General features: G+C 39.2%; 1 protein-coding gene across 1 annotated transcript in view; it reads right to left on the bottom strand.

The window, feature by feature from the left end:
* Nucleotides 1-1,183: 1,183 nt before the first annotated feature.
* FREM2 (FRAS1 related extracellular matrix 2) overlaps nucleotides 1,184-27,626 on the bottom strand; it is a 119,371-nt gene continuing 92,928 nt past the window's right edge. Inside the window, exons 14-24 of the mRNA XM_032099647.1 lie at nucleotides 27,296-27,599; nucleotides 24,612-24,743; nucleotides 23,660-23,991; nucleotides 13,975-14,167; nucleotides 11,588-11,692; nucleotides 10,287-10,414; nucleotides 10,063-10,197; nucleotides 5,529-5,655; nucleotides 5,146-5,333; nucleotides 4,062-4,208; nucleotides 1,184-2,435 (exon numbers count right to left, since the gene is read on the bottom strand). Coding sequence (XP_031955538.1) covers nucleotides 1,923-2,435; nucleotides 4,062-4,208; nucleotides 5,146-5,333; nucleotides 5,529-5,655; nucleotides 10,063-10,197; nucleotides 10,287-10,414; nucleotides 11,588-11,692; nucleotides 13,975-14,167; nucleotides 23,660-23,991; nucleotides 24,612-24,743; nucleotides 27,296-27,599 — 2,304 coding nt within the window. The 3' untranslated portion in view covers nucleotides 1,184-1,922. The remainder of the gene's footprint in view (nucleotides 2,436-4,061; nucleotides 4,209-5,145; nucleotides 5,334-5,528; nucleotides 5,656-10,062; nucleotides 10,198-10,286; nucleotides 10,415-11,587; nucleotides 11,693-13,974; nucleotides 14,168-23,659; nucleotides 23,992-24,611; nucleotides 24,744-27,295; nucleotides 27,600-27,626) is intronic.

Below are 27,626 nucleotides of genomic sequence, written 5' to 3'. Positions count from 1 at the left end.
AAAGCAGTGTGGCCAGCAGGGCAAGGGAGATGGTTGTGCCCCTCTCCTCCACTCTTGTGAGACCCCACCTGAACTGCTGCATACAGCTCTGGGGCCTCCAACATAGGAAGGACGTCAGCCTGAGGAGGCGAGTCCCAAGGAGTGCCACAAAAATGGTCAGAGGACTGCGGCACCTCCCCTATGAAGACAGGCTGAGGGTTGGGATTGTTTAGTCTGGCCAAGAGAAGACTCTGGGGAGAGCTTAGGGCACCTTCCAGTACCTGAAGGGGGCCTACAAGAGAGCTGTGGAGGGACTTTTCACAAGGGGATGTAGCAACAGGACAAGAAGTAATGACTTCATGCTGAAAGAAGGTAGGTTTACATATTAGGAAGAAATTTATTATGAGGGTGGTGAGACACTGGCACAGGTTGCCCAGGGAAGTTCTGGATGCCTCATCCCTAGAAGTGTTCAAGGGCAGGCTGGATGGGGTTTTGAGTAACCTGGTGTGGTGGAAGGTGTCCCTGCCCATGGCTGTGGGGTTGAACCATGATGATCTTGAAGGTCCTTCCAACCCAGGCCATTCTTGGATTGTATGACTTAAAGGGCTTACACAAAATGCTAGTGTGACAAAAGGGACATTCCCTGAAGGTTACATAGCTTTCATAGCCAAGGATTTGACAGGGGCAGAACAGGTCCTGTCTGGATAAAAACATCTTTGGGACAGAACAGGTCCCGTCTGGATAAAAACTGACACAGGACACTGCTGATCCAAACTTGTCATGTTACCTAAATCAAGAATGCTGAGAGAAAATTAGAATTACTCTTGCAGAAGTAATCACTTGTTAAAAAATGCCCAACAATGACCCAGCATGTTTGTCAAAATGTGCTATGATTATACAGCAATAAATACTACTTGATTCAATAAAACGTTAATTTTTTCTTCACTTTTTGCTATTTAGTATGGCAACTATCTATGCTGGATTCAATATCATGATTCCTAGGCCCAGTTCAGCAGAACCTTGTCCTCTGCATTTTGAATCTAACTATCATTTTCTCTAGGTACTGAAATACTAATGCTTGCATTTCTCAGCAGTGGACATGCACTAAGAAATAAAATTTACCTTACAACACTTCCATGATCCATTATAAACTTAAGAGGACATAAGCATCCAGTGCCAGTGAAAACCAAAATTTTTTTCTGGATTTGTTGCATTCTTTGGCTCTATATAAACATAAATAAGAAAAAAAATGTCTCAGATTAAATAGATGAATAGGAATTTGCAGGGAGGAGTATGTATTGGATCCTGTGACATGCAACTGTTTATAATGCTATGCTGTATAATCTAGCTGTCTTTTGAAAAAGTTCAGTTACATATAAGTAAAAAGAAATAAAAATAAATCACTGGTACAGATTAAGTGAAGTCAAAAACTTATAGGATGGAGGATCCATGCTGAAGGCATTCCATCACCTTTCAAACTATTTGTAGACATTGAGTTTTTTGTGAGAAACAGTACAAAATCTAACAGAAGAGTGTAAGGATTGCTCCTCTCAAGTATTATGTGTTTCTGAAGAAACAGACGTCCTCTCTTATTGCAGACAGGATATATAGCACCTCTGTATTAGCTTCTTTTATTTTGAAATGTCAGAAAATACAAAACCACAACAATAATCTCTCCCTTACAATGCAGTCCCTTGATTAGCTGCTGAAGATTAGTTCATGATATAGGGATATCAGCATTTCCTTTCGTGCAAAGTGGGAGGTTCGGTTCAGCTTCTTCTAATGTTGATAATGGCAATAAGAGCTCAGGATAATAAATTTCAAGTACACCTAGAAATACATGAACTCCTCATGAGTCACCATTATCTGCTGCTAGAAATGTGCAGTTCAAGGGTTTTTTTGAGGCACTCTGCAGGGTCTGGCTTGAATCCTGTGTCTTGGAATCAAACCTCAGAGCTGTCGTTGCTGTAATTATGTGGTAGCATCATTGGCTCGTTGCTGCCCGACTCATTTGTGCTTTCCTTCTTGTCAGAATTTTGTTTCCATTTTAGCAGCAAAACGATAATTGCAATTAAGCAGATGGCAAGGAAAACAGCAGCAGCTCCACCTATGATTGTGACTATGCTGATTCCCGCACTTTGGTTACTCAGTTCCCTGGGGAGAACACCACTGACCGCAACCTCCCTTTGAGGCACCTGTTTCCTGCTGGTGCGATCCAGGGCTATGTGCTGTATGTTCGTTCCTCGGTTGTTCTCTACTCCAATGTCTCTCGCAAGTTCTGGTGCCTGCTCAACTCCCCTCTTCTGCCGTCTCTGTGCAGAGCCTCCTGGGCTCCCAGCGCTGAGGAGCGAGTGGTACTGGTGCTCCACGCTTCTTTTGCCAATTCCGCGGTTAGAGTTCTCCTTGGAGCGCACAGTGTAGATTGTATGGACGTACCACTCCCTACCCAAAGATACCTGGGAAGAAACATTTTTTGTATTATTTAAACACACACATACACAATCTGGGCAGTGCTAAATGCAGAGGAAATCAGTCTCTTTTCTCGACAAGTACTTTCAAAATCATGCACAGATAACTCCTGACTACGTGCCAACGTGCACCAGAAGAGTCGTGTTTTCTGCCAAAATTTTCAGAGGGGTTAGTCTCCATTCCTCTCCATGGTCAGACTCTGTGGCTACCAGGTGCAGATGAAGAAAGCTGTGGCCTTAGCATGGTTTTGGTACTATTAGTACCAAAGACCATACAAAGTATCTTTAGCTGTGGACGGGCCACAGAAAAGGACCTTCCAGGCCCAACCTACCAAGTGATTAGGCCATGGCCCTAATTCTGTCTAAACATAAGAAAGCAATTTTTCATTGCAAGGATGGTTGAACATTGGAACAGGGAGCCTGCAGAGTCTCCTTCCTCAGAGATGTTCAAAAGACAACTGGTCATGGTCCGGGGTAACCTGCTCTAGGTGGGAACAGTCACTTTCCACAGGTCCCTGAAAACTTCATCCACTCAGTGGTTGCATGGGTCCCTTCAGTCTGTGTGAGATGATACTACCTTCCTTGAATTTCTCTCATCTTTCCTGGATACATACCACACTTGGCCTCTACAAGGTCCAATAGGCTTGTCTGAATACTGTCTTAAAGCTACTGCCTGATAATTTGAATGGCTGCAGCCCAGTTTTGTTATTTTGAGAAATAACACATGCTCTCTTTTACTCTTGTTTTTCCAAGTATTTTTCAGGATATATTTTTGTTTCTACATATTCTCATTTTTTTGACAGAAAGAGGACCATGGGAATGGATTCTTCCTATAAAAAATGAGATTTCATTTTCCTGGGGGCAGATTTTGAAACTCTTTTTATAGTTTTAAGTTATGTTATAGTTTTAAGTTTTGTTAAATACTCTAGTGCTTACAATGGGATCTTTAATATTGACATGGCCAGAGGTAGGATCAAAGTCTCCTCCATCTTTTTCCTACTAATTTATACACCTGAGTTGTGCATGCAGTTTTGCAAATACTAGAGACAAGTAGTGAAGAGACAACTCTTGGCTGGGTTATATAGATCAAAGGGCTGAATGCACACAGCTGAAGGATTATATATAATTAATTAGTAGTTGCACCTTTTAGTTGTCAGTTTTTAGGCTTTCCAGTGCTTCACACTGTGCAAGTTTGCAAGGAAAGAATTGTACAGAAAATACTGAGTATCAACTTGATTTTGATGAAGTACACAATAAATGCTTATGATTTTTAAGTTTTTGACTTTGAGAAGTGAGATGGGAAGCAGTAAAACAATGCTGTGTAACAAGAATCTTATTCTTAAAAGAACTGTCTAAGAACAATTTGCATAATTTCTGATTAACCTGTGGAATTATACAAGAGAAAAGCAAGAGTATCCCTACAGAAACACTTTAATAACTGTTCCAGATTTTATATCTAGAAGTTTCTAAGCATTTATAATTGTGTTTGACTGTCACTGGACTCAGAATAAATCTTTCTATTGACATTAATTTGACTTACAGTTAACAACAGTACTTGTACAAGTCTTTCTTTCTTGGTTCAGTACTCTTACTAAAAAGCTACAGAAATCATACCTGAAATAGAGGAGTCGAGTCTACTTTAAATCCATCAGAGCCTGGCTGTTTAACTAATGGAATTGCTTCAGGATCATCTATTGCAAGTTTTGCATTAAAAAGTACATTTCCAAAGCTTGTGGCTTGTGTCTCTGGCTGAGCTTTGTCCTGCATGGAGGGGGAAAAAAGTTTGTAAAATATTTATTTATTTATTCTTGGAAAAACTGTTTCAGTATTTACTTGCAATGTATAAATTGTGTAGTTTACACATGCTATTTTATGCAATCTTGGGAAATACTACTACAAGAGAAAAGACATGAGAAGCAGTTGTGGTCCCATCTGACTTGTATTAACTTCTATTTAATCTCTTGTCTTTCTGGAATAAGAGGAGGAGACACTAGAGAACAACAACACCTATACTTCTTAAATAAGAAAGATACATAAATGTAGTCTGAAATTAAAGTAAGAAGTCTATTTCCCAGTCTAAAGAAGCTACATTTCATTTCATTTCATTTCATTTCATTTCATAACAGACAATCACATAAATTTGTTTAGGGTTAGGGCTAGGGTTTAGCCAATGATATAACCATCTTACTTAAAGTTAACTCTAAAAGTTGGGCATCAGGTCTGTAGTTACCTGGGATTATTCTATAGTTATTTTCAGAAAGGAAATCAGATCATCTAAGCCAACTTTAGAAGTATCTCTCTTTCCCTATGGACTACAGAGGCAACCTGTATGACTAACTTCACACTATACACTAAATTTTGGATGGCTAAATATGAAACAAATTCCAGTCCTTCACTTGCATGTCACCTAAGACTTCTCTATGGTCCGTGGATATAGACAATGCAGAGAAAAAGCCCATCTTGAGATTCTAACTTAGGTCAAACTCTTAGTGAAGGCAGTTCCCAAAAAGGTAACGAATAGAACCAGGAGGGAAAATGGCAAGATACTGCCTCCATCAGTTCATGTTAGCCTGGAGCTTGAGTCAAAAATTTGGTGCTGTGGAGAACATTTTAAAGAACAGTTGGGTTTTGTATAAAAGACGAGTTGGAAAAAAAAATAAAATATATTTATGCATCCTCCCAGAATTAGAACACTTACCACAATCTTAAACCTGTACAGAAGGGATGGAGAATCAGCAAGGCACCCATATTCAGTGTTGGATGGATTATATTTGGGTACATATCCATCAGCTCCTGTGCACAGGAAAACCTTCTCGATGCTACAGTAGAAGGAATCACCCAAATTCTGCACTGGATCCACCATCACCCGACCATATATGACATCACCTGTGAACAGTGCACACAGTTCACATCCTGTTAGACTGGAACATTTAGCACAGCTCTGAGGCGAAGCTATTAAAGCCTTGTCAAGAAGCTTAATGCAACAAGCACAAACACTTAGGCCTATCTTGTTTTGACAGCAACAGGATCCTGATGGTGTGGAACACAAATTAAATGTGCATGATCTATGCACAGTTATACCTTCTGAGAAAGCAACATCACTTTCTTGCCCAAAGCCCATCGATCCATCAGACAGCCACAGTGTCTTTTTGGAGAGGAGGAACATCTGGGTGTTCAAGCTGAACTCAGCAGCCACTGGGTCACTGACCTAAAACCACAAAAGCATAAGGCTCTTCAACAAGTACTTTTTAATGAAAAAAACATAGCATGATCTTAAACTCTTAAAGCATAGCAAGATCTTCTCTCAGTGTACATTACTGATCAGCTCTGCATATCCACATGCAATAATACAGTTTAACAAAAAGATTTCTTGGTACTAGACATATATTCCTATGTATTTTATATGCAAACAACCTTTGGAATATCTGCATCTGTGATATTTGATAGTATTCTACGTTAGTTTCTTCCCACCACATTTTCCCAAATCCTAGCTAAGGAGGTGTCAAAGGAAACTTATGTGTGGGGGTAACATGAGGAAAATGTTTCCCTCAAAACTTGTCTCTGACTCATCACAGCCTGTTTCTTGATCCCATTTTCATTCTCACACACAAGTCCCACCCCTGCTTCTGATCCTCTGTCAATATTTAAATTTAAATTATTGCTGAGGATTTATTTGCAAGTATCATTTCTTCTAATGTGCTGCAGGATATCTCAGATCATGCATGTGAAAATGTGCCAAACCGTTTGAACATCTTTTTATGCTAGTATTTTTATCTTTTTATGCTAGTATTTATCTTTATATATTTGACACAGCTATCTGTGGTTCTTCCTTGATTACATGAAAAGAATAAAATAAATCAATACTATCAGCAGTGGTTTCTCATGGGATCATAAAACATAACATAGAAGGCAAACTATAAAGGGACACAGCATAATAAAAGGGAAATAATACAGTGAATAGAAGAACTGGGGGGAGCCTAAAGTTCAAAAGGATGCAAGTACCTGAGGAAACAATGTGGAAAACACACATATCTCAAAAAACCCCCCCAAAAAAAGGAAGAATAACAAGAGGCCACTAAACAAATAAAAAAATGCTAACATATATATGTCTATTTATGTATATACATGTATGAGTGTGCGGACAGGAAGGAAAGAAATCAACAAAGAAAACATTCTTGCTGGCTCACAGGCAAGGGTTGATTTCACAACAGAGTCCCAAAACTATCAAAGCAACAGGATCTGGCAAGAAGAATGTACAGCTCAAACCTTTTTATAAATGGAGTGCTACTCTTCAGAAAAAGGAACCATACCACCGGAGCCTGTTCACAGAAAAAAATAATTCCATTCTCTTGGAATGCTTCTTTCTAAATGCCTGGAAAACAGGCTGTTGGGTTGTAGTTCCACAAATACTTGATGAGCACAACTGGTTTCCAGCTGTGTTATTTATGACAGTACTTTAAGTGTAATTATTTTCATGGGCATTTGAGACATTTTATATAAGAGCTCATAAAAAACCTAATCTGTGAGGATCTGCTGGGTGAGAAGAGTAACTGTCAATTTATTCTGCCTATCTGCCATGTCCATCAAACTGTGCATATAGATGATGTGGGGACAATGCAGATCACCCAGGGGATCAAAGCCCATGTGATACTTGGTACCTCAAGGAACAGAGCACTCCTGAGACTGGTCCATCCCAGGGCAACAAGTATCCTGACTATGGAAGGACTTCGTTCAGGAAATAGTCATACACATTGAAAGAAAGGAGATGCTGAAAGGATTGGGATAAAGCAAAGCTTGGAGATGGAATGCTGTTCATATTCAGGGAATTCCAGAGTGAGACAGTGGTAATACAATCCTCAACAGTGTTCCAGGTTACCTGCTTCAATCAGGTGCCATAGAGAGAGGAAAAAGGAGATATGCAGATGATAAATGTTAAGAAAGGAAATGTTGAACCAAAATCTCCAGTACGGAAATAACAAATACACTTTCTTCTTGATTCTTGAAATGGTTCCTCACCTGTGACCAGTGAAAACAATTGTGAAGGAAATCAGAAGAAAAAGTTTCCAAGGAAATGAAAAGCCTCATACTAAAAAGGCCAAGAAGGTAATTCAGTATGGGAGCTGGAGCATTAGACTAAGAACTGGGGGAAACAACTCTTGTCCTGCCTCATCATTTTATCATCAGACTTTACAGTCAAAAGCAATTTTGGTCCAGTTGTGACACCTACACTCACTTATTTCAGAGAGTCACAGAGTGATTTGGGGTGGAGAGCACATTTAAAGATCATCTCACCCAACCTCTCTGCCATGGGCAAGGACATCTTCCATTAGACCAGGTTGCTCAGAGCCCCATCCAAGCTGGCTTTGAGCATTTTCAGGGATGGAGGATCCACAACTTCTCCAGGCAGCCTGTGTCAGTGCCTCACCACTCTCATTGTAAAAAGTTACTTTATATCCAATCTAAACCTACCCTCTTTCAGGATTGCTAAACCTACCCCTCTTCCTGTCACTGCAGCCCCTTGGTAAAAAGTCTCTGTCTTTCTTCTAAGTCCCATTTATATATTGGAAGGCCACAATAAGGCCTCCTTAGCTCATTCTCTTCTTCAGGCTGAACAACCCCAAATCTCTCAGCCTTTCTTCACAGGGGAGGTGTTGCAGCCCTTTGACCTTTTTTCTGGTCCTCCTCTGACCCCCTCTAACAGGTCCATGTCTTTCTAGCACTTGTGCACCAGAGGGCTGGATGCAGTGGGCCTGTGCAAGGTATCAGGTGTTCCCTGCATCCTTCAGTCTGATCCTTCAGTCTTCTGTTTCTTACTTGTAAAGAGTGGACACCAATGCTTATTCGGTTTTGCGGAATGACTAGGAAATCTTAGAGGTAAAGTGCTAGATACTGCCTACTGAATTTGTGCTTTTGTACTGCTGCTATTTTGGGACCTTCTTAAAGTCCACATAGTATTTTGATGTGATCAGATTTAAAAATTATCATAGGCCACAGAACTTCCCAAGTCCCTTTTACTATGAGCATCTCAAGAAAAAGAGCTGGTCTTGGTTTGAAAATTGTTGTTGATGGGGGTTTAGCTAGCCACAGTCTATGACACTTTTGCAATTTTGCACCTTATGCCTATTTTGAACTGATGTACATGAAACTTCCATATATTGTATTATTGAAGCCTTATCTGATACAATAACTCCTACAGTATCCATTTATTTATTTATAATTCTTAGCCATATCTTTTACTTGTAGGCTACTTCTGGATAAGATTTAGGTTTCTTCCTAAGCTACTTTGACCATTTTGCAATGATTTTTGCAGGTTTTTTGACCTTTCTTTGAAATATCAACATCTTATTGTTTATACTAGTATCAGGAACAAGTTGTGGTTTAGCATTGCTATGAGTTGCTTAGGAGTCCCTAGAAGTAGATTAGAAATGCCTGACAAAGGCTGAAGTGCTGAACTAGTATAAATTCCCCTCACCCATTCCATTCAAACTTCTTCAAAATGTTGAAATGTGGTTAACTCTGAGAAGGCAGGTTTCACATCAGATCATGTATCATCTCTCTTCTTTGCCAGGACTTAATGCCCTATCGGGAATTATCTGTTCTCCCACAGGTGGCATAATGCCAAAATAAAGCATAAAGACTGCATACATTCCCTTGTGTACTCTGGCTAAGTCAACAGAAAAGTGATTGTGTACCCCTGACTGATATGGATTTATTCTGTAAGATGATTTAATAGCATAATCTATGCTATTAATGAGCATGAAACCACAGCCACACTGTTCCAGTATTAACTGTATTGGCTCCAAATAACAGAAATGATACAACTTCCTCCTTACACATGCCAAAGTCACACTAGCCCTTTTGATAACCTGGAACACTGGCAGTCTAAGTTCTCTTAGCCATCCAACGTGACCCCCAGTTTTATTTTAAACCAATGTTTTCTACAGAAGAAATTTCTCCACAGTTTGTTCCCAGCTACAGAGCTTCGCAGCTGGGCTTTGTGAAAGGTATGCTGTTTGCCTGTTCCCATATGTTCCCAAATGATCCATATTGCTATGGACTGGATTTGTTTCAGTCACTTTTGTGAGTTTTAAAGCTAAGCATTTTACCAGTGTTGCCTATCTACACTTCCCTCTACAGTCAGTGAAGGAAGTTCTACTTTAGGACTGAATGAATTTTCCTCTGGATGTTCCCTCTTAATACCAGAGACCTAACTCTGATTTTGTGTCAGATTAAACCCTTCTGATAATAGTTTTATATTTTCCTAATTACCTGATAAAACTATTTACTACCAAAGCTAAAAGACAAAAAAAGAATTCCCAGATGTTACCATCACATCACAGTAACTCTCCCCTAAACCAATGTCAATGAGCTTCCTCTTGGCTATCAAAGACTGGACATGAATTGAGGACAAAAAACCATTTGTGCTCCTACTTCAGTCTTTCCCAGTTGGGTAAAACTGGTTATTTAGCAGGAGAGGAGTATGTGTTGTCCCACCAATTTAGGAATGCTTTGTTGATAAGCAAGTAAATTCAGTTTCTAGTACTATTATTACAAGACCAACAAATGGGAATCAAATTAGAAAGAAAACATGATAAAGAAGTCATTGGAATGGTACCTGCTGGAATCGGATGTCCAGATCAAAAGTGATGGGCTCTCTAGGATTGCAGATCACTGGCAGGCTGTACTCCTGATGTGGGGCAGTGGTACAGGCTATCAGCTTCACTGTGTACATTCCAGAATAGTCTCGAACCTGGACACAGAGAGAGAGGAACCTGTACCACCACCATCCCAGCTAACAAGCCGGGACAGAAGAAGCCGTAGTGACGGCTGAGGTTTTACCGCGAAGTCTGAAACAAAGCTCCACTGCTGGACTGGCTGGTTGTAGGTTGGCTCACTTCGGATGAGGCTGAGGCTGAACGTGAGGCCCGGGTGATCAGCTGACAGAACCATGGAAGTTAGAGATGAAGCTAGAAACATGCCAAAGAGACAGATTTCTCACCTTTAGTGTTTCATTGCAAACTCTCAGAGCCTGAAAAACATTCCCAATAATTCATAAACCATAATGCCACAGCCGATGTTAATACCTTCACAGGGCACTGGGTTTTATTAACTGAAATTAAAATCAATTAAGAGTCAGCTCAGCTGGGCCTCCTTGATTCTCATTCAGGTGTCTATTAAGCAGCTGCTTTTGGGCTACACAACGAGAACTGTATGAAGAAGAAATTTAACAGACAGTCAAAACAGTGAGAGTGGAATGGCAGAGATCTATAATCCCTCCTGTTTTAAACTTGGAATGTCAACCCAGGGAAACACAACATAATTTCTCTTAGTAATTTAACACTTTTGTCTCTGCCTGATAGGAAAACCAAACACACTAGAGGACAGCTGAAAAAAAGTAGAAGCACCATGAAGGAGTTTTATGGGTTAAAAACACCTGAGTTAAACTAAAAGAGATTTCCTATTTTTTTTTTCTCTTCTCACTGTTCTTCAGCAGATTTAATTTAGTTAGATAATCTTTTCCATGGCTGGCATTCATGCTCAGATTTATGTCTGTAGACAGAGTCTTACACCTGCAATTATTCTGAATAAAGGCAGTGGGGTTTAAACAGATTAAATTGCAGGAACAGGTCTTCAGCAATGACTAATTGAAAGTCAGTGAGCGTGTTATATTAACAGAGTCATACAGTGTCCATACAAGACTTTTTCTTGCTCTCTGAAAAAGGTCTAAATATCCTAGAAAAGCTTCAAGTTAGAAAAGAAATTTTAATGTTATCCAAGTTCTTAGGGCAATACATGTAAATAGTAATTATAACAATGGGGTTAAAAACATGTATCTATAAATCCCTAATGCACACAATGGCCTAGATCTTCATCCTTCATAACTCAGGCTCTTGATCAAGTGCAACTATTTGCCTTCCATCAGGTTCATGCATATTTCAACAAGTTTGACAACCTGAGTACAGTCATCAATGACAAGTAAGGAATCTCAAGCAGAGGAAAAATCTGTATCTGAAGAGCATAGTATATTAAAAAAAAAAAAAATCAGCTATCAGAACCAGAAATAGACAAAAAATGAATAGTAACAAACTTGGGAAAGGTGTGTATTTCTGTAGTACTGCTAAAGGGTAGGTTACACTTACCAGGATGGGACATAACAAACACACCATGAAACCGGGCTTCGGTCTTGAAGTTGACAACCAAGCGCCCCTCTTCACTGATGCGCATGCTGGTTGGGAACAGGGAACCTGCCACCACAAACCAATTAACAAGAGTGATCCACTTGCAGGGGACAGAGGAATCACACTCCTGTGAAACACCAGACCTTGCCATGTCACATGTTTGGGGGGGGCCCACTGGTACTTTTTGGGTTGACTCCAGATTCTCCTCAAACAAGAATTTACACAGCAAGGCCTTTACTTTTCACGACATGACACAGCTTCCAAAGCATATAGGGAACTTCCCTCCAAAGTCATGCTTCCACATGTTACCATGGACCCCCACAGCTGATGTAGTAGACTGAGGAAAATCCACACATCACAGTCTGGGCTTGGGTTCAGGCAACAGCATGGTCAGCTACCAGAGGAGGTCTGCAGAAGGAAGACTTTTGTTTTCACCAAGTATTCAAGCTGAATTCTACCAATGAAATCTGCTTCAGAGACACCCTTTATCAGTGCCTCCCTGCCTACTGTGCCAAGGCAGCAACCACCAGCATTAGTTGCAGCAGCTGGTTGTGACTTCCACAGTAATCTACTCTAGGGTGCTGCAATCTGTGAAACTCCTTCTGACAGGCTTTGTATGTCATGTTGGCAATTTTTGGCATGAATTTGGCACAAAACACAGGCCTTAGGTATTCTAATTTCAGATTACAAGATCTTGTTTACATGTCAGAAATGGTTTACTGCTGTAGCTTGAAGACAAGACCCTTTCTCTCTGGAGTTCTGCAAAGCTTTAGAGCTCAGGTATTTCCTTCAGTGCTCCCTTACAAACAGCCAGTGATGTACCACCATTCTGCTTGCCAGGAAAAAGAAGGGAAGAAGAATGTTCCCCCATGAATTTGCTGGAAACCTAACACACCAATGTGAATGTATAACACCTGTACAAAATCATCTGTACCAATCATATTTATAGAAATATCTGTATCTCCATGCATGAATTAGGGCTTTAGAAGACCTTGACTGCTTTACATGTTACTTAGAATTTATGTAGGACTACTATATGAACTGACAGTTATGGAAAAAATATGGAAATTAGTTAACCCCTCCCTGCCCAGAAAAACAACTTCTCAAAAAATACTACCCAAATGAGACTGGGATATGTTGGGGGTTGTTTTGCTCTGGTTGTTTTCAGAGGGAACTGACAATGTTCAGCACCTCCAAAGATGTGGCCATCAGCTTCTTAAACAGAAATAAAAAAATTAAAGCATCAAAGACGGAAAATGCATAGATACACCACATAACTGCTGAGACAGAGGATTAGATCTGGTTGTTATTTGGTGACTAGCACACCACATGATTTGTGGCATGTGGCTTATTCTTTAGGGATGGCATGACATGTGCTTCATTCTTCATGCACTGTAGATTCCCCTTGCTGCTCCTCATTTCCTGCTCTTAACATAAGGACAGAAATGGCATAGCAATGATTTCTGTAGTTCATATACAGTTAGTAGAAACAAAAAGTGATTTTAGGTTCCTAGGAGTCCTGAAATTGTGTAAGTCTATGTACATAATTACAGCTGATGCCTGTATTCTACTTTAGGTTGAGAGAGATAGGAAACACCTGAAGCTTAATGCTGGGAAATATTAAGTAAATTTGCTTAAAAAGACCAATGAAGCACAGAGGTGTATATTTTAATATACATGTATATATATGTATATATTTTAATCCTGCACATAAATCTGTATGTCACTATTTTAAAAAAATAAATTAACTTTTTTAAAAGATAAATTCTGCAATGATAGAGTTGGACTTGTTGACTAGTTATACTCACAAACATTTACTGACATTATCTAACACATTTACAGAATGTCTCACAGTTTACTACTCTCACATAGAGGACAGGCCTCCATTATGTAGTTCTGTTGAATTCTTTTGAATGTTCAACAACATTTTCAAAATATCACTAGTTTCTGAAACTGGCCATTCAAAGTAAGAAAAAAATGTATCACAGAAAAACTTCAATTATTTTCATTAAAGAGCAAACATCTTGTGTGCTAACAGAATTTGGTTACATAATGTACCCTGAAGTTCTGAGTAGATAGAAATGTTTTAATTTTTGCATGTGTACTTCAAATATAACAATACAATTGTCTTTCTTTGCAGTAAAAGAGCTGATGTCAACATTACATGATTTTCATAAAAACTCCAGCAGAGACCTGTGAGTGCAAGGAAATGACAGACTGCAACTGATAATAACCGATAATTTTACGTTTTTGTTAGTATTGGAATGATTGAAAAACCATCCTACTGTGTGCAAATTATAATCTTAGTAACAGAGCATGAGTTCTATGCCAAGAAGCCCAACACCGACCTTGGAGCTCTGCTTCAGGTGGGCTGCCGATCCCATCCTTCCACAGGATGGCAGTGTCATACACGAAAGTCAGCCGGAGCTCTGACTGCAGGTCGAAATGCTGCCAGCCTCCGACGCCCACAGGAGAGTGGAAAACGTAAGAGACGTACAAAGGGACTCTCAGCGTGACATAGGACTGCACTAGGTTGAGAACCTACAAAAACCAGGATTGTATATTAAGGTTAACGATCGTGAATGGCAGCATCGCACAGGTAAGCTGAATGCAAGAGAAAGGGAAGACAACTGGAAATAAATACTGTGACTGAATCTAATTCTCTCTTTTTGCAAATTATAGATGAAGTGCAAAACCACGTTTCAGAGCTTACATCCCTTCAAGCTTCATCTTTGTACTTCAAACTGATAAAACATAATTCCATCAATTTTGACTCACCATTTTTGCTCAGGTTTTTTAGTCAATATACAACATAGCTACTAATGAAGGCACTAGAAATTTTTCAAATATCCTTTTTCATTTGCTCTATGGTTACGCCTTAACCAACTCTTTTGCTTACATTCTTGTTACTATCAACTAAGAAACACTTCTGCAAGATGCTGAAATTGCTCAGATGTCATTGCAAGACTGAGTCCTTGGACTCTACTAAGTCATCTCTGGAACTCTTTGTTCCTTTGTGCATGCAAACACTGCATGCAAATACACAAATCATACAGTTCCTCACTGTCTGGAAGAACTAAAAATAATAAGCAAGTTGATATGGATATAAAAATAGAGCCTTTCTGTATATATTGTACCAAACAATTGCGCTGGAATTATCAAAGAATTAAATATTTTTCATGTATATTTTCATGAAAAAAGGGCAAGAATAATAGTTTCTGTAAGCTGTCACCTCTTAAGATAGGTCTTACATGGATACACCGATCTAAACTTCTCTGAAGAGACTTCGCATTTATGTTTGGTTACAAATACTTTGTCACTCTCATATCTCTGACTCAAAATGTGCAATCCCAGATCCTTTTAGACCATTCTGGGTTTTCTTAGAAATACGCGTGAAGAAGGCATTAAGATCATCTCCCAGTGGGAAACTTTTCAAAGTCATAAAAGTGGTTTAATTTTCATTTAGTTCCAATAGAAATTCCATATATAAATTCGCACATCTGAACATTTCCCTGATTACCTCACATGCTTCAAAAGAGTGTTTTGCACTATCAAAAATCCCCAGCATTCAGAGAAGTTTACAAGCTGTGTAAAAGTCAAACTGTTTCTGGGTTCAACCAGCAGCATGTCAAGGGGCTGAATGCCCATCACCTTACAGCTGCTTTACAATTTGAAATGACTGACAGAACTTTTACTAATATAATGTAACTACAAATTTACTGCTTGCACTGACTAAAAACTCTGACCTAATTAAGGACTTCATTAAGGCAAATGTTCATAGTTGCCACAACTCACTTTCACATGTGACACTCCTTGATCTACACACTACGCTACCAAACCCCTCTCAGCTTGTATAGTTTGACTCATTCCATAATATGCGCTAGCATTTAGACAGTAGTCATTTGGAAACACACAGTATCACAGAATCAAAGAATTGTTACAGGTGGAAGGAACCACCCAGCGATCACCCAGTCCAACGCCCCTGCCAAGGCAGGGTCACCTAGAGCAGGTTACACAGGAACATGTCCAGGTGGGTTTTGAATGTCTCCAGAAAGGGAGACTCCATGATCTCACTGGGTAGCCTGTTCCAGTGCTCTGCCACCCTCTGTGTTCTTTCTCATGTTGTGGTGGAACTTTCTGTGTTTTAGTTTACAGCCATTGCTCCTCACCGTGTTGTCACTGGGAACCACTGAAAACAGTCTGGCACCATTGAAAAGTAAAACACTATCACTGCAGTTGTCAACTGCAGATGCTGCAGTTGTCAATTATATTAATGCTTCCTTGATGGTTTTACATAAAAACAATCAATAGCTTCTATTTGGAACAGAAAAAAAAAAGAGTTTGGTTCTCTCTATATATTGGATGACCAATTGAAATTAGACAAAAATATTATTATTTAGTACCATTTAATTTGCAAGTTTATCTTTGGGACACCTGCATGAGTATCTGAGCTGTTATTTTGGACACAGATTTACTAAATTGTTCCAAATAACAACATGATAGTCTCACGTCTATAAAAAAATACATAGCAATGATGCAGCTGTCGAGTGTCTTATGATTTTCCTTTGATTCAGAGGTAACCTCCAAAATTTGTCATTTCCTGGAGCAGTATCAAGAACTGAATGAATACATTCAATTGTATAAAAAATGCATTACTATTGTAAGGTCATACCAGACAAACTGTGTTGGCTTTTCTCTCTGCCTTTTTGTTCTACATCGGCATGCTGTACAGTAAGAATGAGACACTGAAGTCAGAGATCTGAAATTTAGTTTGCTTACAAGGAAGAGACAGAAGTATGTGGAAGAGGATTTAATATATATCCATTATTTTCTTAAATAGAAGCACACATAATGCTTAATGATAGAGACTAGAATATCAAAGTGAGAATTTAATGACCTTGAGAATTAGAATAATAGTAGTGAGATGAAATCTCATAGCTTGAAGTATAAGGTAATAGAAACCAGTCACAGGGATTTCTGGTAGAAATGAAAGACATTCATTAGACACAATTGAGGGGAAAGAAATTTTGTTAGGTGAGTTGATCACATCATAACTATGACCTTCCTACCCCTCTCCATGTGCTATGATCCTAAGATAAACAGAGGAATGGGGTGGAAATTAGAAGCATGCATGCCATTATACAGAGCACTAGTGAGAGCTTATCTGGAACAGCTTTGATCATCCATGCTTGAAAAAGTCTTATTTGCACTGTAGACTGCAGAAAAAGAAATCAACATAATCAGAGGAATAGCAAAACTATCTGATGAGAAGAGTCTAAAATAGCCGTGTTGTTGAGCCCAGTAGGACAAAGGCTGAGAGGGACTGAGAATGCTGTCTATACACATCAGAGGACTGAGTGCAGAGAAGGGCCACTGATGGTGAAAGATAATGCTGACAAGGGAACAAACGGGCCTAAGATGGCCATGTCAAACACAGCCTAGAAATCAGAAGAGTTTCCAGCCCTCAGTGTGGTGGCATATGACAAGATTAGTGAGGCCATGAAATCCTGTTAAGTTTTAGATTAAATTTACTAGTGTTGGAGTGATACCATATAGACTTAAGACAGTGGCCTGGATAGAGTGATGCACAAAACTCCTTCTAGCTCAGTACCTTATGACATATCAAGCTAAAAAACCACTCCTCCTTCCAAGGCTTTTCTTGACTTTCAATGTATCATTGGCTCTTCAGGTATACTGTATAAAAAACAATCCATTAATGAGGTTTGTAAGCCACATTTTAGGGTTTTCTTGCCACCATTCAATGGGACCATAGTGTTAGAGAGCTCAGCTTCTTTGTACTGGTGGAAATCTAGTAGCAAGATCCCTTCTGGGGCAAATCTGCCAGAAACACTGCTCCTTTGAGATTACCACTGCTCTGTGTGGAAATCCGAAACTCTCAGTTTCTAGGACTGTAGAATTTAAAGATTCTTCCCTTTTAGTAAAACCTGCAAGAGGTGTCTGGGCAGCAGGGCTGCTTGCCTCAGCCTGGGAATTTATTTGTGTACTCATGTGCTTCCATCAGTATTGCTGCCCTTACATGTGATTCATGGCATGGAGGGGGAGGCAGGAGTTCTTTCTAAAAGCTCATTGAGTTTTTATGCACACAAACCCTTCTCCAGGCACTCATGGATTTGCAGGTGTGGAGGTAAACCTACAACACTGATAGTCAGAGAATTACTGAATAAATAATTCTCTCTAACAGTAAATGAAAACTCTTAAGAGCCTCTCATTCCTACAAGGGGGAATCTAGTCTTCTGTAGGCAGAAGAGAAAAATCTGAAGACATGCTGTATGAAAGGATCTTTTTGATAGAGTGAAAATAAAATAAAGAGGAAGTCAACTGCAGAGGAAAGCAAAGTGAGCAGACACCTCCCCGCCCCCCAAATGAATAGATGGAATGTGTTACACAGATGGAGGAGTCTGACTTCTCCAGCCCTCCTAATAATGCTGTTTAGACAAACACCAGAAAACATTCTTTCCATTGAGTTATCTTTCTTTTCCAGCACTGCATGCAAAGCCTATTGAGAGTAGCCAGCTGTTCATTTTATATCTCAATGTGACACTGATGAAACCAAAAGGGTAACTTAGAGCTGTGTAAGTGTAGGATCAGCTTAGCTGCTGTGGAGGGACAGGACAGGTGCATTATGTATCCATGCATCCTATGCACAGGAGATTTTACCAATTGCACTGACAAAATTACATTTGGTAACACTGATTTTAAACAATAATAAGTGGGTGTGAATTTTAGTCTTCTGATACCAGGAGAGAAATACAGACTACAGCTACACCCCAGATGAACTGGGGAAATTGTGTCTAATACTCCATAACAATGCCAGGTCTGGAGAACCTGAGAAGACAGAAGACAGAAATTGTTCCAAGCAGTGAACAGACTCTTACAGATAACATATGGAAAAATTTAGAAAAAAAATCATCAGTGTACCTCAAAATTCACGTGTGTGAGAGAAGAACATGATTTATACTGGACCTTGGTCTAAGAAGTAGAGCTTCATACTTTTTTTTTTTGGTAAGATAAATTATCACAGAGCATAAGGTCTGTTTTAGAATACTGACAATTCCCATTTAAGACTTAGAAAGTATTAAAGGGACTTTCTGTAAGTGTTTTTCTTTTCTTCCCCTTTCAGATGCAATCTGTCAAACTTCATTAAGTAAAAAACACAATTATTTTGAGCATCCATCACATAACAATTTAGAATATCTACAATAAAAAATATTTTCAGTAAAGGGTTTGGGGCATGGACTCTGTTCTACATTTATAGTGTGCTTTATTTAGCTGCCTTACATTTCCAGAGGGCAGAACTAGTCAGAGTGTGTGTGTACAGTGATAGTACTGATAAAATCAGAATCAGACATTAGAAATAACACATGTTCATGTTTTATTTTATGTATCTCAATGAAACAGACTTTATGTCAAAATTGTCTTTTTATTTTCCAAATTACCCTGTCTCATTTTCTATTTCATTTACTTGCTATGTCTGTGAATTTGAGTCACATGAGCTTAACAATGTTATCAATTAACTGTTTACACAATGTCAGTATGGCAAAACTAAGATTTGGCCCCAAGAAGACACCCAGACAGGTAGGTCACAGGTGAAATGCAAAGCAGGTTTGTTTAAAGAAGTCTGAATGGAGAAGAGAATGCAATACAGCCTTGAAACGCCAGTCCCTTGAAAAAATTTAACCTCTGACCTTATTACGCAGCTGGTGCATTCACTTTATAGTATTTTTTTTCTTCACAGCTTACTAAAAGCGCATGTTTGCAGCTAGAGAAAAAATGTTTGTCTTTTAGTGAGGTTCCATATCAAGGGAACATGTGTTGTAGAGTTTTCTTAAACTTGACTGGGTGGCTAAAGTGAATACAAAAATCTGAAAACAGACATTTCTGTCTGTTTGCATTTTACAATATCCAGTGAGATTTTCAGAATAGGTGAGTTTTCATCTTAAAGTATGATTTTGGTAAAACTAGATCCAGTAAAGCTGGAAATATACTGTTTCTGTGTAATAAAAACCTTCTGCAAGCTGCCTCGTATAAGGTGCAGCAGTACATTAGTGATTTTAAAATCTGCAGATGGGATTTTGAAATGCTCAGTGCCATAACATGTGTAGCATAAATGTGAACTGAACATTTTGGAAGAAAGACATTTTCAGTTTGGGCCAAAAATAACTAGTTTTTGAAGAGAAAAAAGTGAACTGCTCAGCTATACTCAATTACCATAGTTTCAAGGTATAAATCTACACATTCAAGTATTTTAATATATGTTCTTCAACTTCTTATTCCTGTAAAAGACTTGATTAACAAGCTGTTGTTAATAAAATTAGCATGAATGGTAATTTCCTTGCTTCCCTATTCCAAGTCTGGAAATGGACTGTAACTACGGAAAGCAACATCCATATAAAAATACTTGGCCAGAACCACACAGAAGCCTTCATATGCCAAACGGCCTGGATATAGCAAACTGTTATAACAGTAGGAAATGAGATGAAATGATACTTCACACTCTATCAAATAAGTGTAGGCCAACACTTCAATATACACTTTATTGAAGTATGGTCACTGGTTTGGTTTTCACTGTCTCGGTTTTCACTGTCTCATTTTTTGCACTTCCTTTCATGAATATTTGTCATTGTTTTAGAACCTGTGTTTCGAGAATGTGAGATGTCTGTAGTACTTGACTCTCACAATGTCCCCATGAAGTAAAGTCCAGCCTTTATTAGCTACTTGAAAATACTGGAAGACTGCCCTCAAGTAGGTGAGTTCCCCCTTTTTAAGGCCTATACATATCCAAATGCAGACACTGAATTTCAGACTTTGACTGCAGGTTGACCTGAAGAAAACTGCTAATCATCAAAGCTGACCTTAACTTTAACAAGGACAGATCTCTAATCCAAACTAATTAGCTAAATTTAGAGAGGAACAGGTCTTTATTTTTAAATAGAAGTTCTTTAAACTGCACATCTAGTCCATGTTTAGATACATAAATGCCTGGTTTCTCAGCTATGGGCAGACCCCAGGAACAAACCGTCAAGCTGTACACTGAAAGGAAGGCTGCATCTAGCTCACACAGGGTTTGCTCATGCACAGAATAATTGAGAAAGAGAGTGGGTCACAATCAAAAGGCCTCAAAGGGAAAAAAAAAAAAAAAAGAAAACGAAGACCTTCTCTGTATGTATTATGACAGTTCATGAGTTCATGGGAACTGGCTAAGACAGCTGCAGCCTTCAGCAAACACTAGGAGCTGTGCCAGAAGAACTACACCAGCTGGAGGTCTCCCACCTCACTTCTTGCTTACTAAAGTTCATCTTCTTCCCCTACCATAGCAGGAGCTCTCATAAAGTGAAGGTCCACATAATTTAAGACATTGCCAGTTCTTTTTGTGAAATCTCTCTGTCTGAATCAACATGGCTGTCTTTGTTTGACCATACAGGTACTGGAGAACTAGAATCAAGAAACAAAAGTGTGAACCTAAAGATCTAGCCAAAGTACCTGGTAAATTCAAGATATTAAATTTGCAGTGGTAGCAGGATGTGGTAAGAGTGTTTTTGTTATTTATCTGTTCTGTCTGTATAATAGAATTTAAGCTTCCTTTGTCTGCTAAAAAAAATGGTGAAAACCATAGCTGCCAGCTTTCCTCTCACAGAAGAGGATTATTAATTGTTCACTGAAGGAGAAAAAAACAACAATGGTGACAACCACAGAGATAGGGCACTGACTGCCTCCCCTCTCAGCTGGAGGGGGTCATGTGAAGATAAAGACCAAACCTGGAGAAGAATTAAATGGAGGTGGGGAAAACAGGGAGGGCAGTGAAGCGCATACCAGCTGTGGGGCAATGCTTCACCGCTAGAAGTAATTCAGCTTGATATTTCACTGAACACACTGTAACCTTTTATCCATAACCCAGAAGGCACTAAAGGATGACTTCAGCTGCAGTTTCATGGCTCTCACAGCTCATGTTCATCCCTCTCTCCTTGTAAACGAGAGAGCTAACAAAAAGTACATAATACTTCTGAAGCCTAAGGAAAGTACAGCTCTCTTCTCTGGCCACATTGCCACTTATGCATGTCCTCCAAAACTGAATATACAGCTTCTTCCAATTTACTGAAATATTGGAATGGTACTTATTTCCTCCTCTGTTTATATTCACACAGACATAAATAGTTTTTATTTAGATACACATTTGTCTAGTGCAGCTATTCAGCCTTTTCTCTAAAGGACACAGAAGTATTTAAAATAGAAAAGATGCATACCAGGTCTTCCTTCCTTTTCACCGAGGGAGAAGTGGCTTGCATAGTTACAGATGCTTCAATTTCTGTGTGCTTATGTGCTTATGGCTGTGTTGCAAGGGAAATAAGAATATATGCAATAAGCATATTGCCTGGGCATAAGGAGATAGTCAAAGGAATGATGAGTCAAAGAAATGAAGAAATTAAATCATTCTAAGAACAGTGAAGACTGCTGTCAGTTTTATCTTGTGGGAATGTGTAAGGTTTACATCCCACGCTTGGATGCCGGCCCTTTCCCTCTGACAGGTTCATAGATCTAGTGGAATGCACCTGTAGGAGGATCTGCTTTCAGAAGAGGCCAAGCCTAAGCAGATCCTGGACAGTGAGCTTCCAACATCAAGGCAGAGAGCTTGAACTGGTCTCTGGAACAGACAAGGAACCAGAACTGATAACGAAGCACTGAAATGACATATCCATCAAGGCCTCTGTATCTGAGAAGGGCAGTAGCTTCGTTTTGTTCTCATCTTCTGATTTAGAGCATGTGATCTCTAGTTAAGAGGGGCAGAATGTTGGGAAGTTAGCCAAGTGCTGAAGAGCTCCTGGTACAATTTCCTGTCAAGCAAACTGACTGTGTGATTACCTGTGAACACTCACAGAGTAAGGTGGACTTTAGGCATGTAATTATAACAAAATCAAAACAACAAAAAAAACCAGTTTAGCTGATTAGATATCTGCGTCCATTGGTGACTACACTTTTAGTAGTAAATTAGGTCTTTCATTGCACATGCCTATATGTTTCTGTGGGCAACGACGCACTTACCACATCACCTTTATGCCATTTGGGACTAACAAAATAAGAATTTGTGCAAATAAGTCTACTGAGGTCTCACAGAAGATGGATCCCTGGCAAAATGTCAAAAGAGCAGAGAAATTAAGGCCATTTCACAAAGCAGGCTCATTCTTTTCACAGTGGTTCAACAAGGAATGCTTGTGTGTTCCTAGTGTAGGAAAGTGAGTTAGCTGTGGATAGACTTCTCTGAGTCCTTCTTCCAGCCTGCAGCATTGTTCCCCAAATATATTTTTATGTACATAAACTTCATAGTTACAGCCACTGTACTCCAGAGCCTGAGTGGGATCAGACAGGTTTATACAGTAATTATACAGGGAAGAGACAGGGATTAATTTCACTGTCACTGCTCCAGAAGAAATGCTGTACCCTTTTGCTTCCACATTACAATGGATTTCTAGAAATCATTTTCCAAACTACACCTGAAGGTCTCTCCAATCTCTTGCTTTTAACTCCCCAACCAGTTTCACAGCTCTGTTCTTTAGCCATTCCATACTGGCAGCTTCTTTTGCTTTCTGAACAAGTTATTTTCTGCTGGGTAATGCAAGACCACTGTGCTGTCTGCACTGATGGGTCACGTTACCCAGTGAACAAGAGATCAGCAAAGCCAAGCTGCTGGTAGGACTGCAGTCCACTGCTATTAGTAAGAAGTCTTTTCACAATGTTTTAAAACTGCTTTTTAAGACATACCACAACTAATATTAAAGAACCCAGGGCTACCTATGTGCTAAAAGCAATTCTTCAGAAGGCTTTCATTTTAAGAAAAGACTAAGCTGGTTCACTATACAGTAAAAGTGGGATTGGTTTGTCCCAAAATACCCCTGTAGTGGGAGAAAATCATAGCAAATTTAATTCAAACCAAATTATTCTCTTATTTCTACTACCACAGATTAATTATAAGGGAAATAGTATAAGAACACACTACAAAACCAAGAACCAGTTTCATACCTGTCCATCTGTCCCAATGGTGCCTCCACAATCTGTGAGGAGCTCAGACATGTCATAGTAGCTAATAAACTCCCACAAACAGGCTTCCAGATTCAGGTTGCGGTAGAAGCGCAAGGTATTGAAGCCTCTAATTGTTGGGCTGTACTGGTAGGGAACGGTCTCTCCAATCACATCTAGATTCTTGGTAGCATCAGTTAAAAAACCATGGTGGGTCTTCACTTCTGTGTAATCCAACAGGTTGGAGCATTTATGGTTTCCAACTCTAGTTCCATCAGGGCTAAGTGTCAGCTCAAAGTTGGAGAGCTCTCTTGTAGAAATAACAGGCAGCATGCCTAAAACATTAATTTATAGCACTATCACTAAATGTCAGTTGTCAGAACTGCTTAATTTAGCCAAAATTTGTCAGACATTAAGCCTGTTATACAATGCTTTTGTATTTTGTACTTACAACAGTTACTGTACTTTAGAATTCAAAGAAAGTTGATATGTTAAGTACGTATGAGAATTTTACCCACAATAATTGTCTGTATACTATGAAAAGACAAATAAAATATTTCCAAACATATTAATATATTAATATACAGCATATTAATATTACAAAATATTATTAAATGAAAAAATTGTGTGATTTTTTCACAAGCACCTAGTAATTAAATGGTGTATTTCTAAGCACTTCAAAGGAGTTTTACAAAGCTTAGGTCTAACCCAACTTATGTAATTTATGCAATTAATCTGAAAGCGCTTTTCTTCACATCAGAGACTCTGTATCAGTACAGTAACTCATGCACCTTGTTGCAAACTGCACTTTTTCATTCATAACACTTTTCTTTGGTCCCACCATTAAAAGATTATATTATTATTTTGTCTATTTAAAATAATATGACCAATAAAGTAGCTCAAATAACAGCATACTGTATAAGTTTTCTTAACTCCACAGCTGATTTTCTCATACCATCAATATGTGGCATTGTGACTGTCAGTTTGATGAGATTGGCATAGTCAGGATCTTCTGGGCCAGTGTAGCGCAGTTTGGCAGAGAATGGTTCTGCTCCAACTACTCCTGATATACGAGGCTGACAAAGACCTAATGGAAAAAAGAGAAAGCAACCTTACTTTAAGTCCATAGGAAACAATCTGTACTTTTTTCCTTGCACTACTTTAGATGTACTTTTCTTCCACTGTACAGGTATCCAGAACAACGAGAATTTTCTTGAATGAATAGTAAACACTTTGAGAAGCATTTTCCAGAGGTTTCGACAGGAGTTTATGCAAAAGAGGATTCAAACAAAAATCATTCCTTGATCAACAGGATCACATTTTCAGAACATGGTGATGATATTGCATCTGTGCCTTTCCAGTTGTATGTGTCAACCTTACTTGCAAAGTCAGTGCCAAGTTCCATACGTTCTTACAGAGGTCTTCAGAGGCATATGTTTTAACTCCTTCCACCACCCTAAGTTTTACGGAAGATACCTGGCCAGTGTTCAGTTGGTTTTGGCACTGGATTGGCATTCTGTGATATGCCTTCACAGAACTTTATGAGCCTCCTGATCCATTAGTAACAAAAATGTAATTAGAAAAATTGTGTCAAAGGAAATGTAGAAATACTATGCTTAGAATAGAGCCAGCTTCAAAGCTGGATCGAGTTGCTTAAGGCCTTGTTAATTTGAATTTTGAGTTTCTCCAAGGAGAATGCGCAACTTATTTTGGTAATCCTTTCCAGTGTTAGTTCAATGTGTTCCAGTATTAGTCCCAGTTTGTAGGACCAGAAAATTAGGTTTGTAATCATATGATCAAATTCTAGTTGCATAGTTCAATGCAGAAGTGTGTGCATTCTGGCCACTTTGTCATGTGATGGCCAAAGGATCACAAGGTAGTCTAAGTAAGAAACAAGCAGCTATGGAAAATCAAAACTATTCTCTTTGCCCATTCCTGAGGGATTTCAAGAAAACAGGACACAGGGCCTTCCTCTTGGAGTGCTTATTGGCTCTGGTGGACCTCATCTTGCTCAGTATCTCCAAGTGGGAAACTTCTGTCAAGAGGGAACAAAATGTCTTTTCTGCACATGATAGCTTTTTTTTGGTTGGTTGGTTGGTTGGTTTGGTTGGTGATTTCAGGTTTTTTTTCTCAAATGCAAATAACATTGCTAAAGAGACTAAATGCAATTTTTTTCACAATCTGTCTTCCTTTGGAGAATTTGGTCTATGCACTGGAGGTCAGGCATCCTCAAAGTGGAAAATAATCAGGATTTTGGCAGGTTGCTTTGCTCATTGCACTTTTTTCCTTCCACATCAGAAGTTAGCTCAGGTACTGGAAGTAATTTATGCATGATAACTCAGTCCTGAGCCTGAGCTAATTAGCTCTGCTAATTTGTCAAGTGTAATCCAAATAATTCATTACAACACGAACAAAGCCAGTCTGTTTCATATAACAAAACCAGCTCACACAGCACAAGTTTGTCTGTCTTTAACACACACTACAGAGCACCTCATAGACAACACCCTTAGGCAGAGTCCTCTTTAGGGTGTAGGATTCCTGATTAGTGCAAAGATGACTTGAGTCTACAGTCAAAATGTGGAATAAAGGACAGGGGTAAAGAGAAATTCCATTCCTCAAAGTTCTTAAAGCCCAAATTAGTCGAAAATATGTTTTAACCAAAATATTTATTTGAAAAGGCCTAGAAAATGAAAACAATATTGCAAATGAAAAATCATGGCATTTATCTCACACAAACTTCAAGAGTTAGTGTAGCTACAAAAGCAGCAAAAATGACACAAAGAGCCAAAAGGCTGCAGAAGGGTAATAAAAGACAGTGTTTTGCAATTGACCTTGTTTGCTGATAATTACACATTCTCCATATTATACAATAAACAAAAGTATCTGTGATTTCTCTAACAAAATAGCCTGTGCTGTCAGACTGCACTCGTGTGCATGTCAGTGCTTCACCTCTGCTTCATAATGATATTCAGTGTAAGTTTCAGGAGCTGGCTGGGCAAAGGAGGTAGACTACATTAACTCTGCTGGCTGAGAGAATGCAGCACCAGTTCAGCATTGGTTAGGTGCCAAAGGATCAGAGGGGATACAAAGGAAGTATCAGAGACAGAAGAAGGATGAGTAATTATAACTGCTTTGACCAGGGAAAAATTTTGTCCATGCTCTGTTATTGGACACCAGTTGCTTTAGTCTTTAGTCAAGAAGGACAACAATTCTAAGGCATTCAGTGAGGCCTGAATTCCAAATGAGGTTTTTCTTCTGGCTAGGCTTTCATATGTCACTCCCATGTGGATTCTTCAATGTCTAGTAGAGCTGAGACTGTACTGCATCATTTCTACAGTTAAATTCAAAAGCCAGCAGAAACCAGGTTTCACTAATTCCATTGCATGTTATATATTGTTCTCATGAACATACAAGTTTGCCATGTGGATTATTTAAAGATGTGGAGAAGCAGGAGAGAGGAAAAACATTTTCTTTATACAATGCTTTGCTGTGTTAAGTTTTGCATCACCTCTACGAACAACAGAAGAAAAGCTGAGACTGTAATGTTAAAATGCCTGACCATGTAACCAGCTTTTGTTAGGACTGAATTTGGGATCCAAAAGAGACCTGTGAATTTCGCAACAGGTGATGATGTCTTACCTTCTGACGTGCTTATAGTGACAATAGGGCTCATAAGCTCAAGACCCTCATTCCCATCTGAATTCACAGCACGAGCTGCACACTGGACACGAGAACCGGCTTGAAAGTAAATGGAGTCGAGTGTAATCATCTTAGAGGAAGTGAAGAAGGTGTCAAAGTCAACCTCCTTCATGGGGCTGGTCACACCATCGGGGCCAGTGGGGGCACTCACAAGCCACCTGTACTGTGTCAGAGTATTATTGATGTTCTCACTGGCACATATAGAGCCAGTCTTGTCAAAGTCTTCATACTTAGGATTACAAGCCTGCAGAACAAGGCAGATGTGTTAAGG

Source organism: Corvus moneduloides, chromosome 2 (assembly GCF_009650955.1).
Source record: "Corvus moneduloides isolate bCorMon1 chromosome 2, bCorMon1.pri, whole genome shotgun sequence".
Classification (NCBI taxonomy): Eukaryota; Metazoa; Chordata; class Aves; order Passeriformes; family Corvidae; genus Corvus; species Corvus moneduloides.
The sequence above is the reverse complement of the archived record's forward strand: the minus strand, read 5'-3'. Positions and strand labels throughout refer to the sequence as shown.